At 36.7% G+C, this 18,482-nt stretch overlaps 1 protein-coding gene across 1 annotated transcript in view; it reads left to right on the top strand.

The window, feature by feature from the left end:
- The window catches only part of slco5a1 (solute carrier organic anion transporter family member 5A1), a 55,928-nt gene that overhangs the window by 17,710 nt on the left and 19,736 nt on the right, over positions 1-18,482 (top strand). Inside the window, exons 3-4 of the mRNA XM_067435598.1 lie at positions 16,830-16,962; positions 17,269-17,480. Of these exons, the coding sequence (XP_067291699.1) occupies positions 16,830-16,962; positions 17,269-17,480 (345 nt within the window). The remainder of the gene's footprint in view (positions 1-16,829; positions 16,963-17,268; positions 17,481-18,482) is intronic.

Raw genomic sequence — 18,482 nt, 5'->3', positions numbered from 1 at the left:
CAAAGCCCTACATGTTGTTTGAGTTACAGTTCTTATCTCACAACATCTGTGATTTCATGTGCCGATTTGGATGGGACTAACATCTCCGTGTTAATGCGGAGGTGGGAGTGTGTGGGAAGGTCATCTGCTGTGTTGGTGTGCATCACATATGACATGTGTTTTTTAATGAATTACTTATTGATGTAACTTGAATTTATGATTAAACTTGAATTAATTAAAGTGGTTGTTTATAATAAACCCACATAAGTTAGCAGAGACATCTAGACAAGTATCTTGCTTATTCTTTGCAGTTTCCATGATTTGGCTCTTCATTAATTTTTTGTTTTTTTTTAATGGACATTTTTTATGGTGCTAAAATGGGTAGATCATGAGGAGAAGCGTTATATAATACAATATCGTCAATAACAGACATTCGCATTCGGGCAGGATTATATTTCTCATAGGACTGTTAAATTTGCCGCAAGTAAAAAAAGGATTTTTTACTGAGGTTGTGAGACAAACACAGGCATGACAAATTCGGCTGGGATTAAAATCACAAAGTACAACTGGAAAACCCAAATTTCTACCCGAAAGATTCAGAGGGCCGATGAACATTTGTATGGTATTTATTCAAAGTATTAACATACGGTAGTGTGGTACAATGATTTGTGTTTAGTTGTATAGAGAACTTTGGCGCAGACCCCGTCCTTAATCCTCAGCCACCTCTGATGGATGGACAGGGCCAACCTGGTGGTGGTGGGGAGGATGGAGGTTAACGTCAGCATCATCAACTGCAAACGTGAAACAGATCATTTTCAATCCAATCTAAATTTCAGTTCAATTGATTGAGGTGTTTTACATTAAAGTTTTTCAGTCCTATTGAGCCATCAATCCGATTATAAATGGGCTTTGACTACAAGTAATAGCTATAGTTAAAGGAAGTGAATGAAAGATTGTGGCCAAAACTGGTACTGCAATCACTATCCCCTCTCCCCTCTGACTCGGTTGCAGATAGGCTGCAGGATCAGCAACAAACGTTTGTAACATTGAACGTTTTATGATTGCTTGAAATATATTTCTAGCAAAGGAATTTAAAGGAACAGTTCACCCCAAAAGGAAAAGCTTGACACTGTCATTGATGTCAATGGCATTGGTTCTCACTGTATACAACATGGCCAGTTATATTACAGGTTGTTTAAATTGATAAGTCAGTTTATTGGTAATATTTGCAGGTTCCATGTCCATGTCCTTTTATGTTCTGTCTTACTGTACTGGAAATTAGTCCAGAGTGTATTTCTTGGCAGCCAATAAAATCAAAGCGGCAAATAACGGTGACAATTAGTCTGTGAAACAGGAGGTGAGGTCAATAAGGAACATATCAGCAGTTTTAGTACCACCTCAGAATGTAGGAGGGAGATGGGAGTCCCCTGAAAGATCTAGTGGTATCTCCACATGGGCAATCTGGAGTAGAATACAGCGCCACTTCCACATACCTATTTACGTTGGGAAGACGTTCTTTTAAGCTGAAGTTTTTCCTTAAAAAAGACTATGCTCTCTCTTCTTTCAGTAAAAATACCACAATTGGCTACATTTCATTGTTGGGATTGTATGGACCCTGTTTAATTGTGCTTTTACATTTTAAAGAACAAAATCTTGCTGATACTCTCAAATATGGAGGGTTTCTGGATCTGTCACTACTTAACTGTGCAGAAGGAACTAGACGTGATTATTGTATTGTGTGACAACGCTAGTTGAAAAAGTTAGTTACGGAATTCTGGTAAGCGACTGAAGCTTTTTAATGAAGGTAATTCCTGCCATGGTCTTCAGTTTAGGGTAGAACATGGAACATCAGCAGTAGTGTTTCAGATTTGTTGTGAATGTTGCTGTCAGCATCAGTTGGAGATCCATGCGTTTGCATCAGAATCAGCAGAAATCGCGAAGGGAGTCAGCAATGTGCAGCAGAACCCCTGGAGAAACCCACCGGTTCAGCAAATAAAGTGCTCAGTCGCTGTGTGAGAGAAATGTTCATGGCTCGGTGCCGTCCTGTGTATTTTTCTTTGACTTTTTTATGTAGGAATTAAAGATCCCAGAACAGTTTTTGAGGTCTCATTTTGATAATGCTCTGTGCAAGTTTATCTAATGCATAGCAGACAAGAGAATCAAATATTTCTAATAGCTATTAGATATAAAAGTGTTCTGTGCTTGCATATTGAGGCTCTAGTTATAAATATTACAGACTTATAAATATTTCAACCTCCATTATATCATAGCCTATACATAAATTAAATTTGCAGCTAAGCAGCTGAAGTGTATTAAAAACATTTGTTGGTGTAAATGTTTCATACTGTTTTGGTAGCTTGACTCTCTCAAATTTGATTCTGGTACTGATTCAATTTACTAATCAAGCAGCTGATCTAATGTGTCTCATCTAATTTTGTACTATTTAAATAAGAATTCATAAGTGATCCCATTGGAGAAACAAGACAAGTCTGTTTTTCAAACATCTCATTTGATTTTAGAAATGTATCATACTGATAGTTGAAATTGGGCTTTTTGAGCATATTAAATAACATTTAAAATAACTTTAAAGTATAATAAACACATTTTAAAATGTAATTTTATTCCTGTGATGGCAAAGCTGAATTGCTCACGGAAAAAGAACCGAAGAATAAGATTTAAAAAAAAAAACAATGTTGTGCTTTTTATATTGAATCTACAGGAATGATGCAACCGTTATGTGAGTAAAAAAAATGTTTTTTATATGTAATAGTATTGCATTGTTGCAGATCGTTTGATATCTACTGATTATGTGTACGTGTCTAACTAAACATAACTTCCACTCTGTCACAGGCTGGAGTATCCTTTGTATTTGAGGTGCTGTTGTGGTTTAGTGTTCTGCTATACGGGATCCGAATAGAACATGTATGGGCCAGGGTTTGCAAAGCCTGATGTCCCGGGGCTAATGTGTTTTCCAGCAGTCCTAACATAACAGTCCTTTCTTGATGTGCGTTTGTTATCTCTCTCTTGGCTTGTTATTTGAAGGAAAAATATAATCGTGGAAGTTTTAAACATGCTGGTTTGTCTGCAGTGAAGTCTTACAGATGCTTGTGTGCAGTTGTGGAAAGACTACTGAGAAAGCATACTCAAGTAGAAGTACTGTTACTTGTCAAAAAATATAGTTCTAGTAGAGTAAAAGTACCTGTCCTAAATACTACTCAAAGGAGGAGTGATAAGTAGCGCTTTTAAAAGTACTCAAGAGTAGTGATTAGTGAGTATTATGCTATGAATGTTATTCCACCTTGTACCCTGTTAATTGAAAATGTAGCTTACTCTTTTATGGATGATTCACAATAAGAACAAAAAAAAACATGATATCACCAACAGTATTTTAATATTTCTTTGACTATTTATTTATATTTTTGATAGGTTTTCTTGCGGTTAATTTAAAAAAAAGTTGCAAAGCGTTGTAACAATTTTATGTTAAAATAGTTATTTCTTTTCAAGATGCATTCATTGTACGGTTTTAATTTCAATAGATATTTTCTCTGTAAAAAGAATACACTTAAGAAATCAGAATCGAGTAACTCACAATTTTCACCACTGATTATTTTAGCTTGCAATTAAAAAATAAACATGATTTAAATATAAATCTGATGTTTTATGAAAGTTATTTACTATATGCATGGACTACAATTTTAAATTGCCATGTCAGTACATATTAAATTAAAGAATGCACTTCAATAAGCAAGTTAACGCATTTATATGTTACTGCTATAATCTAGCAGTGACAATCGGTTAATGCCTAAAGCACTTTGAAGCCTGGCATCAATCAAGCTAAATTAGGTGTTTCCAGCAGATGGCACCGTGAGCTTGTGCAGTGCATTTGTGCGTGTATTAGAACATGTAATATTCTGCGGCCACTTTTTAGCAATTTTTTTAAGGTAATTTCACGATTTCAGTTACTCTACAGCAAACAACCACAACCCCCTTTCATAAAGGCTTTCACTCTAGGCTGGTTGCTATCATGGTTGATTTGACGGGAGTCACGTGCGACTCATGGAGACACAAGGCTGATTATTCATCTTAGCCAATCATGTTGACAGGAAAAATATAAATAAACATAATGTAGCGATGGCAGGTTTAGGGAAAATAGCGCAGTAAAATTACCGATACAGCACTTAAAATGTACTCAAGTAAAAGTACACTGTTTTTAAACTACTTAAAAAAGTACAATTCCTGAGAAAAACTACTCAATTACAGTAACGAGAGTATTTGTAATTTTTTACTTTACACCACTGCGTGTGTGTGTGTGTGTGTGTGTGTGTGTGTGTGTGTGTGTGTGTGTGTGTGTGTGTGTGTGTGTGATAGCGATGCAGTTTGCAGTTATATCCACCGATCAGGCTGGCCAAGTAATGAAAAATAACATCCCAATTAATTGCAGGTGGATGAGAGAGAACTCATTGTGTATGTTTGATAAAGAAATTGCGAACCCTGTGAAATCATTCTGGTTGCCATTTTATCCATACATTTCAATACAATTCTCCACATGTACTGATGGGGAGCCAAAGCTCATTATAATATGCAAATCCTATCCAATCATAGCAGTGGCAATTTACTACCAACTCTTCAATGCGGCACACCCATAAAAGCCCAGCGGTCCTGGAGCTAGGCTCAAAACCAGGGTAGAAAATAGCCTATTACTTATTATGATGTTTTTGAATGTAAAAAATATGCAAACGTCATAAGTTGACCTCAGACAAGAGTATAAAAAAAATTAAAACCCAGTTCATGACCCCTTTAAAGGGATAGTTCACCCCATGTCATTCTGAACCAGTATGACTTTCTTTCTTCAGAGAAACTTAAAACAAGATATTTTGATGACCGCTGGGGTCTGAATAACATTTACATTTTTCAAAATACCTTTTTTTTGTGACCAAGAAAGGCACAGATTTTCCTCAAACACCCTCTGAAGTTTTCAAAGGACATGGTAATAATGATAAAGAACAACATTACTGACAGTTAAGATTAAGTGCTGTCACTTTGATTATACATCAGCTTGTGTGAGAGAAAGTTCACTCCAAAATTAAAATTCTGTCATTGTTTGCTTAACCTTGTGTCATTAGCCGAACACAAAATGAGGTGGTTAGCCACATTAAAATCACTTCCATTTATGTCACGGAGTGAAAAATTGATGGGGACGAATGCTGTCAAGCTCCAACTTGAACAACACCAAATCACCATAAAAGTACTATATATTTTGTCCATACAACTTCTCAATTTTATTTTGAGTCTCGAGGTTATTTTATAGATTTGTGTGAGAAACAGACTGGAATTTAAGAGTGACATTTCATATTCTTAAATATTTTATATATTGTGGGTGGATAGAGAACCCATTTCTTACAGACAAGACTCATAACCTGCCTGTTGACCATTCTGTGAAGTGATTGCTTGTCTGTGTCAAGAGTCAAGGCCCAGATTCGAAAACAATTACAGCACGTGAACATTGCATCATTGTAACACTAGTAACATCTCTACTAAAATGATCTCTTAGGGATCTGGAAGGTGCTCTGTCAGTGTGGTTAAGATATTGTTAGTGGGTCAATGTCAATGAAAAGTTGTGAGATTAATCATTGGAGTCCTGCTAGGTGTTTGCTGAATGGAGCACAGAGTTATTTCTCTCATTTTTCTCTTTCTGTCTCCTCTATGTCAGCTACATTGCTCTTTTTGTCTGATGGATCATTGCTGCTCTGTGGCCTTTGAGGCCCCTGTGTCCTCTCTGCACCTCATTAGCCTCAAAGTCACACCTGCCCCAGGGACACAAATGCCCTTTGAGAAGACAGTGGTTTCTTGCATTCACAGATTTGTTATTGATGTACAACTTAGTGAAGTGAGCTATTGCTACTGTGCCTTGTGAAGTTTCTGACCATAATTTTAGGAGTACCTCAAGGGTTTGTAGTCAGCCCATTCCTATTCTTGCAGCTCTCCAACACAAATGGTGTTGTCTGATGTTTTTTTGTTGTTGCTCTTGTTCAATTCTTGACAATTTCAGCATTTTAAGGCTTGGATGCAGCTGCTCGGAAACCCATTCCATAAAGCTGTACTTGAGCTCATCGGAAGGCCACACAAAGTTTGAAGGTCTGTAGCTATTGACTCCGCAAAAAAGTTGTTGACTTCTGCTCACAGTGCACCTCAGCATGCGCTGACCCCGCTCTGTGATTTTACATGGCCGAGTTGCTGTTGTTTCCCAATTGCTTCCATGGAATATTTAGCAGTGAGGAAATTTCAAGAATGGACTTATTGCACAGGTGGCAACCTATCACGCTACCACACTTGAATCCACTGAGCTCCTGAGAGCAACCGATTCTTTCACAAATGTTTGTAGAAGCGTCGGCAGGACTAGGTGCTTATTTTTATACACTTGTGGCCATGAAAGTGATTGGAACACCTGAATACAATGATTTGGAGGGCTGTCCCAATACTTTTGGCAATATAAGCTATGTCTCATTTCGGAAGGCTGCGTCCTCCGGAGGTCGTATTTGAGGGCTGCATACATCATAAGGCCGTCTCATTTCAAAAAAAGTGAGTAGGACACTCCAAATGCAAACATCGAATGCGTCCTTCTTTCACAGGAATTCTGAGTGTGCATGAGGTGTATCCTTCACGGCTGGAGATAACCCACAATTCTTTGCATCTCTGTTAACAACCGTCTTTTTTTTTAAATACTATATGAAAAAACGGCACCACCACCAGATATACATGCAAGCGTAGGTGTGGTGTTTAAATGTAAGTAGTTTAAACGTGCAGTATGCAACTTTTGGCCACTAGGGGTCACTCATTCAAAATAATAACAACTGACGTACTTTGGTGACGTCAGGAAAGTGCGTGGGCTCATGGGAGTTGTTGTCATTATTGCCACTGTCAACCAGCAAATCTGGCATCTCCAGCAGAAAACATGTTCACTGACAAGGTAATTGATTGTTATATTACATCTCTATTATTGTTAAGTTTAGTTACGGCTTTTCACTTTATGTAATGTCAATCTAATGAAATAGCAGCAAGCTACCGTTACTTAACAAACTTATCAGTAACGTTAGATAATGTGTGAGACAGAATGTTGTGCGGGCGGTCGCTATGCCAACATACCTATAAGTTGGTAGGCTATGTTGACATATTAACCGCGCATCATAATTTGAGTTACTCAAATTATAGATATATTGACATGGCATCCGCGATTGTCGAACATTCTGTATATCAACTGTTCAATACGGAAATACATTTCAATTTAGTTTATCATTACCAACATAAAACAGTAAATGAGAGAACCAGCACCTGCAATACGTTGTTCATTGGAACACGCGCTGTGTCGCTCCCCACGTTCATCAATCATTCTAATAAACATTTATTTTGGAACTCGGAGATATATGAATAAGTAGATCATTATTAAATCAATATTATATGTAGCTAGTATTAACATATGATAAAAGTGACGGTCACCTTATATTAATTGACAAAGATAGTGGCATATTACCTTATGAAGCTAACGTTACTTTCTCCAGCTACATATAAAACCAATAATAGCTAGTCCATCTGCGTTTTACACATGACATCATCGTGTCACCAAATATACGGATAGAAATACTTTTGAATCAGTTTTTAAAAAAATAGCTCTTTCAGTCTCCAAAAACAGAGAATCCGCCTGTTTGAAAAGCCGATACAAAATGTATAACATTACGTATTCAGCTAAACGCGTCTCAATGTGGTCAAGATCGCTATGCAATATGCAAACATACAGCATGTTATGATTATATGATTATTATGTTAGCTGAATGGTTACTTAAATGACCTGTTTATTAAAACACAAGCGAGATCAGCATCTCTCTGCAGTCCGAGCTTGTCACGAAGATTTCGCCATCTTTCAAAGGCTTCTCCAAGGTTTACACGTCTCTTGCTTCTTCTACTGTCCCAAAATCTTCTCGGGTCATTTTTTTCACCCTTACGTTTGCGCTTTGTTGAGCTGACAAAACGTACAGGCAAAGAGTAGTCATGATCCATTATCATACAGACTTTTTTATACGGGTGTTCCCCTTATACTGTCTGTCAGTGTTCCTCTTTGAGTTTGGCGGTTCCGCCCATAGATATCTATGGTTCCGCCGAGTTCCGCAGGAAGCAAGACGCAAACGTGGATATGACGTGAAAGACTGGCGACATAACGGAAATAAAGACACGGTCCGTGTCTTCGAATTAAAATATTAATTTCTCTGGATTTAGAAGTTAATTAGAACTGTCGGGATAATGTAAACACACAACTTTAAAAAATATATAACATAGATATAGTGATCTTTTATATTTTTAATGCTGAAACATTACATATTGTGCCTTTAAGCTTGTTTTTGTTTTTTAAGCTCTATTACCTCAAACAAATAGTTGTGGTAAACAGGATTACAAGTGTTTAGTGCTTTTTAAACGTTTAGAACAGTACATTGCTGTCAAGACAAGAAACATTTCATAGTCAGTTTCAAGTTATTAATCATTTTCATTCATATAACGTATAACGGTGTGCGAGCGCAAAGAGGCTGAACGTGTTGGCATAGCAACGTGATAATTCCTGCCTGTGTGTCCTATGAAAAACGTCTCGTTTAATTCTGATTGAGGACACTCCCTATACTGCATCCTACAAAGGATATAGTTTAGCTCTTTTCCACCAGAATAATTCTGTATCTAGAATCAGTTCTCGCCGAGGCAAATTGGAGCCTCTCGCAAAATGGTTTTAACACAGACTTGAGGAAGGAATGGTGACGCAATGCTGCTACGTGTTTACCTGACTATAAGCAGTCTAAAATCAAACCGTGCGCGTCCCCATGTTTGTGCAGGCAGTGTGGCACTTCTGTTTTGCTGTTCGCAGTACTGGGTGTGTTTCTAGTGTCTTTTTTGGAGATATATTAAAACTAAAACCATTGATTTGCTTTCTCTCTAGCACGCTGGGTCTCTCTTTTATATATTTATTTATAAAGAGCAATGAAGTGTAGTGTTATTCGAGAATGGACAAAGGTTGTGAACCCACACCAGAACCGTGTAGGTAAGAAAGGGATCAGTGGTGTAGTAGATATACCCCCCATATTCTCTCTGAACGTTAATACAGTAAAACCACTGCTGTCCTTCAAAACTCTTATTTAGACATTCTCTCTGGGTAACGAGTGTTGTTGCTATCCTGACAAAGCCACATCCAGCGTTCTGACTATATTGAACTGGCAGCACAGGCTGGTGAGGGGACAGCTGTGTCAGGCCATTCAGATGGGGCTCTCTGGTTGAGATATATAAGGTTAGAACTTGTAAGAAGACACTGCTGCATCAGCAAGTTGCCATGACAATGTCATTCCCCATTTCATTGTCTTTTACCCCTGTCTCCTAGCAAGGTTACAAGGTCGAACAACCACCGAGATCCGGTGCTGTTTACTTACAGTAGCTGGGAATTTTTTCCTGCCTCCTCTACATTTAAGCAACACCATATTTTACAATCAAATGCTGCTTTTCATTGGTTACATCACTTCCTGTTGTGACAACAAAAAAAGCTCAAAGGCTTTCTCTGAATTCCTCTTCTGATGTATTTTGGGCTTCACCCCACTGAACATTGTGTGATGAATTGCTGTATGTTATGCTGTTGTTGTGCTCAAACACAATTCTCTCTGGATACAAGGCTTCATTAGAGCCCAGTGTGAGATTATACAACTCATGCCCATATTTAATCAGCTTTACGGTCATAACAGGACAGAAGTCCTGCAATGAATCCCCCATAGGGCACCACCAGTGACATTGGGGGATGTTACAATACTTTATTCCATCATATGCTTCATGCTCGGTTGTTTTAAGGCTGTTAAGGACTATTAATTATTTCTAGCACAATGCACTTCACCTTGCACAACCTTTTGCTCTCTTTCGCAACACACATTCTGAGTTTCATTTTTCGGTATGTAATGAAATCAATTTATTAATCTTCCCTAATTATTTTTTGCCACTGGGGACACAGCTCATTTAGCATGAAAGGTGCCTGCTTCAGACTTCATCATCTTCTGCAGAGATAACAAATCCTCAAGGAGTCAGTCGGGGTTGGGAGCGCTTCAGTCAACCTCTGAGCGGCAGCGTGTCTGATGCCGAGAGTAAAGAGTGTTTATATGCAATTTTAAATCATAATTCGAATATTATTAATTAATATAATATTAAAATTATCGAAGTATATACATTTTTGGACTATATATATATATATATATATATATATATATATATATATATATATATATATATATATATATATATATATATATATATATATATAAATATAAATATATATATAAATAAATAAATAATATTAATATAAATATTAATATTTGTATATGTGTGTAATATGTGCTCCATACATATATATTTTAATTTTAATTAATAGTATCCTTCTTTTTGGATAATTTGTTCATTAAAATCAGTAATAACTGCAAATGTGTTGATGGTGACTGAAGATTTTTGGCACAATTTTGATTGTGGTTACCAAAAAAAAACAAGAGCGAGCGAGTCATTTGTTTGCTTTGTAATTAGACCATCCAATTTCAGTAATGAGTGTCACTGTGTTATCTCGTGTGATGTTTTTTTTCAACCTGCATTTCATTATTTGTATTAATTATTTAGTCTCATATTTAGTCATATTTGATTTATTTTCTCATCTAATTTTTTGAGGAACCAATGTCTCAGGAGAAAGCGATGTCCTTGAGGGACATTTATGTGTGGTTGTACTGATGCACAGCTGAAGCATAAATGTCCTTCAACTCCCACACCAGCAGCTCTTTTTTCCAGTTTAATGTAACCTGATTGGATCCTTTGAGTTTTTTTCTTTAGCACACCAAGGACCACATTGTCAACACTGCATTTGGGTTGACTGATTAACTGTAAGACATATCTGCTGAGAAGGTCTGTTGTTTAAGTTTCATAGCAAAGGTTCATTTCAAATTTGTGGAGCGTGCTTTTGTGACGTCAATTGTTGACGCTGGTCACGACAGTAGGGTATTGCATAGCCAGCATGTTTTTCTCCTCAGCAAGCACCTCCTCTGTCCTTCCCAGGAAGAAGGAGAAAAAGCATATTGGTCAGAGGTAAAATCTATGATGGTAATCTGCCAGGCAACAGGCAACCTTGAAATATCTCCAATTAAATGACCCTCCTTCATCCTCAGTTTACACATTGAGCCAAACACGGCCGTTACACAATAAGGAATAGAATATTTGCATGCTCACTTGTGACATTTGAGGTGAGCCCTTTCCGTTATGGTACGGAGACCAATAATAATGAATAATATTGACTTCTGGTATACATGTTCACTACTTAGTGATGAATTGCTGTTACACTTACATTATTGATTATGGATTGGCTCTGTGGGCTCGAAAGCTGCTTTTTCTGTGTGTACTTTATAAATTACTTTATAAATCATTTACCATATTTATAAAAGTATAAAGTATTAATTACATGTTTGCTATATATATATACAATATATATATGTGTATATATATTATATATATATATATATATATATATATATATATATATATATATATATATATATATATATATATATATATATATATATAATATAATATAATAAAGTTACTAGAATATTTTGTATATATCTGGATGGTGGTGACAGATGAAAATGAATTGACCTGTTAAAATTGTTGCACGGGTCACATTGTTTTTAAGTTAATTTGGATTGTGATGTAAAAAAAAAAGTGTGAGTCAGTTGTTTACTTGGTAATTAGACCATCCAATTTTCATTTTCATATAAGTGCCACTGCCTCATTATTTTTAAGCAATATTCAGTTGATGAATGAGATTGGAGGGGAAAAAAGGATTTGTTTATAATAAATTATTTAAACCTGGTTGATTATTTTAAACGCATTCGGTTTATTAGCACTGATACAGAACTTTTAGCTGTTTCTTACCCGTTTATATAGTAATTTTTTAGTTTATGTTAATTATATGATTTTTTTTCTGGAACATGGAAATGTAGTCCTAACCCCATCCTTAACTCTGAACTCCAGTCCCAAGCTTAAACCTAAGGTGCGTGTGTGTGTGCGAGATATACAGGAACACATCTTGCATGGAAAAATCATAGTGCCCAAATTATTAAACATGGACCAAAAAATAATGTGTCCCCATAAATGCAACAAAATTATGCATATCTTACAATGTAACTATATTTCACAATGTGAATTATATCTTATCATTTAGACTTTTTCCATGGGATTGCTTCTACTACACTGTATCACAATGGGAATTTATATCAGTTTACATCTATGCATTTGGCAGACACTTTTATCCAAAGCGACTTACATTGCAATTTTTTTTATAAAGCTACACTGTGTGATATTTTCCCCATCTAGCGGTGTAAAGGTATATGATAATCCTGTGAATATTAGTTTCTGTTCCTCTCAATTCCGATTTCGTTTTAACTCCTACGGTGGCCGATTTAGTCCAAGATTAACATGGCTTCCAGTTCGACCTCGTCAATGAGTGGCATTGAGTGTTAAAACGCGAAAAGCGAAGCTTGAATTTACGGTTATGTCCCTCTTTGGCTAATGTACTTTCAAGATAGAGGGGCAACATGGCAACAAGCATTCGAACCCCTCACCCGTATGTATTTTCAATGGCATATTATAAACTTACGAGAATACTTTATTACTTGAAAGAAGTAAATATACATTAATGAGCACATATATTTTTAAAAGAACTAAGGGTTTTTAGCTAAGAATAACCTAAAAAAAGTTACACAGCGTATCTTTAAGGTAAACATTTTTTAAATTTCTGTCAGTTCTTGCTTTCTCTGGGAATCGAACCCATGACTTTGGCGCTGCTAGCGCCATGCTCTACTGTTTGAGCTACAGGAAAACGAGAGCTATAGTTTGAGCTATATCTTAGTGTTTTATGTAAATCACAATGGGACTTTATATCTCACAAACAATGCAACTTTTATTTCTTATTTAAACCTCATCTCACAATTGCCTGTTATATTTTTTTCGCACTGAGGCAAAAAAAAAAAGGCTTTTAAGTATTCATGACATCAAGCAAACTCTATTTCTGTGATGTTCGCCATGCCAAAGAATTCAAAACTGGCTCACCTCAAAAGCTCTCGACTCGACACCTACTGATAAACTGGCATGCTGGGTATGTTTTTACACAATAAAAATGCACCACATATTTGCGTTTTTATATCAAGGCTATATCTGGCATTTTAATTTGACAAAAATGTGAACATTATTGGACTGATTTAATCAGTATTTTCATCCAGGGACATTCAGCAGGGAGCTATTTTTCCTGCCTCTTCTATTCAGTAAGGAGATACAATCCTGCGTAATTTGTAGTTTCTCAATTACCTGACACTGTAATTAAGATTGAACTTTATTAAGTGCTAGTCTTCTTTACTAATATTCATTATGTGTTCTGACTGTGTTGTGAGCACTTGTTATTATTAAAGTGGATTAGTATTGAAGCATTAATGTAATGACATGCCGCTCTGATTTCAGATGCTTTATACAGACTTGTACTTACTCTTCATGTGTCATTTTGTCAAGAGTAAATTTCCATCTGCTCATGCCGTGTAATAAAAATGGAAGGCCTGCAACCACAGAAGCACTAATAAAATGGCTTGGATTATTGATGAATTAATTGATGGCTTTAATTCATTCTTCAGACAAAGTCAATTTATTCTTTTGTATCAGACTCTCTGAAGGCTGCACACGATTCCTCTCTCTGTTTGTTAGATGTTGGCCGGCTGTTTGGTTCTGTGTGCTGGGCATTTCTGCTTTGGGCTGATAAGAGCTTTTAGGAATCATTTCTCTTCCCTCCCATAGTCTCCAGGGATATTTTAAAGGAGACTGTTATTTAATTAGGCTGTAGATAAGGCTTATTGAATGTTTAAGAAGTCAAAACTAGATGCGACCCTGGTGTTCCAGAGTTTGCAAAGAAAGCCACCCATGTGAATAAATGAATAGTATTACGGGAAAAGCCTGCAGCATGATTTTCTCAGCTCACATTTTGAAGTGCACAAGAGCATTATGATGGATTTTAAGTTTGACTCTGCCATTTTTATTTCTTGTGCTGTGCAGGGTGCACACTTTAGTGTATAAGTGACATCATTGACACAGCTTTTTAACCCTTAAATGCATGAATGTTTCGCCAATCATTATTATATATTTGTTTTCAAATATCAAATATATTTCAAAGTTTTTAATATTTATAATATCAGGCATTAAAGGGGTAATGAATTGAGATATTAACGTTCCCTTGAGGCATTGATATATAAAAGTTCCTTGTGATATAAGAATATCCTGTACGTTTCGGAGCTGAAAACTACATTTTTACTCAAAGAAAAGCTTTATTGGCACCAAGCTCTGAAAATGATCGCTCTGAAATATATATTGATCAATGACGTAATAAAATGGGGAAACACCGCCTCAACAGATAAATATGTATGCCTGCTTCTGTAGCCCCGCCCACCGACTTGTGGAGCTAAACGGATCGTGCTACAGAGCAAAAAACATGCCGAAGAGAGTAAAATATTGCACTGTGCCTGGTTGCGGAAGAACAGTCCCTGCATAAGCTTCCTTCAATTTCTAATATTAGGAATGAGTGGAAGTTTGTTTGCTTCATTTCACCACGGAATCGTTTGTAAATAAAACGCAGGTTGATACTGGATTTGCAGACATATTGAAATTATATTATTATATTGAAACAAAATGCTGTGCCTTCTACAGTATGTTGGTTGCGACCGGTGTCGCTTTTAAAACAGTCCCTCCCTCAAATAAAATGACAGGGGAGCAGAAGCTCATTAAATATGCAAATCTTATCCTATCCAATCCGTGGACGTTTACTCACGAAGTCTCCAGCGTGTCACGCCCATCAAAACCCAGCGTTCAGAAGAGAGCCTCAAAACCAGTGTAGAAAATAGCCTATTGCTTATTAGTTATGATGTTTTTGAATGCAAAACCACACAATTGTCATTAGTTGACCTCAGACAACAGTATAAAAAATAAAAAAGCCAGTTCATGACACCTTTAATTGGATACTAGGCATAACATTTAAATAATCCTCTCATCATTATTGGTCAGAATTTAATTATCAAGGAATCCAAAGGAAAATAAAAAAATTATATTGCCCAACACCCATTTTATTCCGTCAAGAATCACTTGAATGCATAAATCACTTAAACCTCAATTGTAATGGTGCTGTTTGAACCAGGCATTCTTGAAAGCAGCCTAATGTAATCAAACAGACAAAAGTCAGCCTGTCTCATATCGCAGTGTGATCATCACCCATTGCTAAATATGGCTTACTTAGAGTGTTAAATATCTGTGCCCAAATGTCGTGTGTGTGTGTGTGTGTGTGTGTGTGTGTGTGTGTGTGTGTGTGTGTGTGTGTGTGCGCCTATTAGATTTGGCTCATTCTCTCTGGTCTGGCATTAGAGGTCTCACGTAAGGACAGGAGACAACAGTCTAAGCCAGTGTAGTCCTGTTTACATCAAATAAAAAGTGACTTATCTGTCTCCCTTAACATGTTTGTACTTGTGTTATATAACCCTGGCAGGCCTTTGGCCAAACCTTCTCCCATATTGAGTCAGATTAGAGATCAGACATAGTTGTGTTGTTGCACCTGTCTCAGTTCTGTGTGAACTTCTGGCTGGATCAGAACCAGCTTGGCAGCCGCGTGGGCCATGTCATGTGGCAGTGGAGAGAGTCCACTGCTGCCATCTTTGAACAGACGTAAACAGATGACTATAGATGCAGTCATTTAAATACGCACTCATGCGGGTACAGCTTGATGATGATGATGGCAGAATCTTGTTGCAGCATCAAATCAAATTAGGTCTGACAATTGTTATCATAAAATTCAGTTTTGGTTTACTATATAACAATATGTTAGAAATTACAAAATACTAGAATTGACAAATTAAATGTATCATAAAGTGTATCTTTACATGCTGTCCTATTACATTATTACATTGTATATTACATTGGTTGTGTGTAGTGCGTGTTTGATTCACTAAAAATAACTGGTTTATAAGAGTCATTTGTTGAGAGTCCATTATATTACACTGGTTGTGCTGTGTGTGTGTTTGATTCACTAAAAATAACTGACTTATACAAGTCATTTGTTGGGGGTCCGTTGGATTACATTGGTCATGCTGTATGTTTATAATTTAAGAAGTATATTCGGCCCTGAACAGTCATTCAATTGAAAATAAAACTACACTGGTTGTTTTTGATTCACCAAAAAAAAAAGTAATTCGCGTAATTTTTTTCAGGAATGATTAGCTTTCACTGGTGGCACTGTATTTCTTTTTTTTGCTAAAATAACTCGTAAGAGTCATAAGAACTCATAATAGTTATTTGTTCTTGAATCAGACTGCACAGGTCATGCAGTTTATTTTTGATTCAATAACCAGAATCACTTGGAAGGGTCATTTGTCTAGAATCAGACTACACTGGTCACACTGCATGATTTTGATTCACTAAAAAGAACCGGCTCATAAGAATTTGGATTTCTCATTCATTTTTCAACAGGTTTTCTAGTGTATAAACAGAGCTGTATATCAGTTAGAAAACTGCTACTGTACATAATGTTCCTCATCTGAGTGGAAGCATGACGCACTATAAATGATTAGCCCATCATCTCTGTGTGGCTGACTCAGTCACCCAATGAGTCAAGAGTGGGACTAAGTGTGGAAAGAACATTACCTGCCTTAATCAGACATGCTGTGATATAAAAAAGTTATTATGTGGGTGTTGTTTTGTAACGTAATTGTTTGTGTGTCTTTCAGCTATTATGTATGTGATGGGTGCTCTTGGGCCAGCTGCTGGGTACCTGCTGGGAGGCGTTCTGATCGGCTTCTACGTGGATCCCAAAACAATTACCAACATTGAGCAAAGTGATCCACGCTTTGTTGGCAACTGGTAAGATCTGTTCTGAATAAGAGTGTGTAGCTTCTTTCCAGTTAGGGATGCATTATATGTATCGGCCACCATATACCGATATCAGCTGATAGGTCAGTTAAGGGGTTAGGGAAGGGTCAACAGTGTAATTAAACATGTGGTATTTTTAAATATAAGTACAAGGTATTTTTAAATATAAGTACAATGTAAAAACATGTACGTACACAATAAGTGCATTCAATTATGAATTTGAATGTTAGTACATAATAGGAAAAGACAATTACCTCTTTCCCCACCCATTTAACTCTTTAATCGCTATGTTCTTAGGTGGAGTGGTTTCCTGCTCTGTGCTTTCGCCATGCTGTTAGTCATCTTCCCCATGTTCGCTTTTCCCAAAAAACTGCCCCCTCGTCACAAGAAGAAGAAGAAAAAGCACGGGGCGGACAGCACCTCTACTGACGACGACGTCCTGAAAGAGAAATCCAACAGCAAAGGCCAGACCGTGGCGTCCTCCATGGGCTTTGGGAAGGACATCAAAGGTGTGTATCTGATAAAGGTCATGTGGTGATGCACGCTGCAGGAAGCGTTCATCTACATATCGGAGTGTTACCTCCAAAATATGGCTATTTTGGTCCCTCTAGCTCACAACACTTTCTAAGAAACATCAGATTAGCACTTCAGTCATCATATTGAGAAGCCTTTGGCCAGTGTAAATCTGCTTCACTGCAGATTGGTTCTTTTATTTGGCGTAATTGTGTTCTATAAAGTAGTGACTTGATGCTTTCGTCCAATGCATTTTACGGTACATTTATTATACAGGCAATCCTCCATAGGGTTTAGTGTTATGGACAGGGACAGGATTTGAACCTGCAATCTTTCAGTTATAAGGCCAGATCTTTAACCATAGGCTCCACCTCACTCTCATTTAATTATACAGCACTGCTGACCACTAGCGTCAGGAGATTTTCAAATGCCGCAGCTGATATGAACATGAAGATTGATGATTAAGCTCAAAAAGTTATAAATGAAGACTGCGCAAGCTTGCAGAAGTTGCTTTTCATCATTCATCTGGGAATAGCATTAATGACAATACTGCCACCCTCATCACTAATATGGTCCAGTTCATTACCAAACCGCAGCTACGCTACTGCTGAGAAGATAAGAAAATATAGCTGAAACTTTAACTAAGAGACCATAGAAACCTTGTGTCTGCCTTTGTAATGAGAAAATAAATGGGTAATTAAATGGGATATATGTATAACATAAGAATTAAAGTCATACTGTGAATATAAAGTCAAGAAATTGTGAGATTTAAAGCAGCAAATGTGAAATATTAAGTGCTGGCTTGCTTTTATGCAGCATTAATATGATTAATATATACACAGAGACATAAATGACCAAATGCTTCAGAAACAAGAGGATATTGACTGTACGAAAAGAAGAGAAAATTAAGTCAGTCAGTTAAATAACTTTTATTCCACACAGATGCATTAAATTGGTCAAAAGTGAGAGTAAAAACATGTATAATGTTACAAATAAAT

This window comes from Pseudorasbora parva, chromosome 24, assembly GCF_024679245.1.
Source record: "Pseudorasbora parva isolate DD20220531a chromosome 24, ASM2467924v1, whole genome shotgun sequence".
Lineage (NCBI taxonomy): Eukaryota > Metazoa > Chordata > Actinopteri > Cypriniformes > Gobionidae > Pseudorasbora > Pseudorasbora parva.
This window is presented reverse-complemented; position numbering and strand designations above follow the sequence as displayed.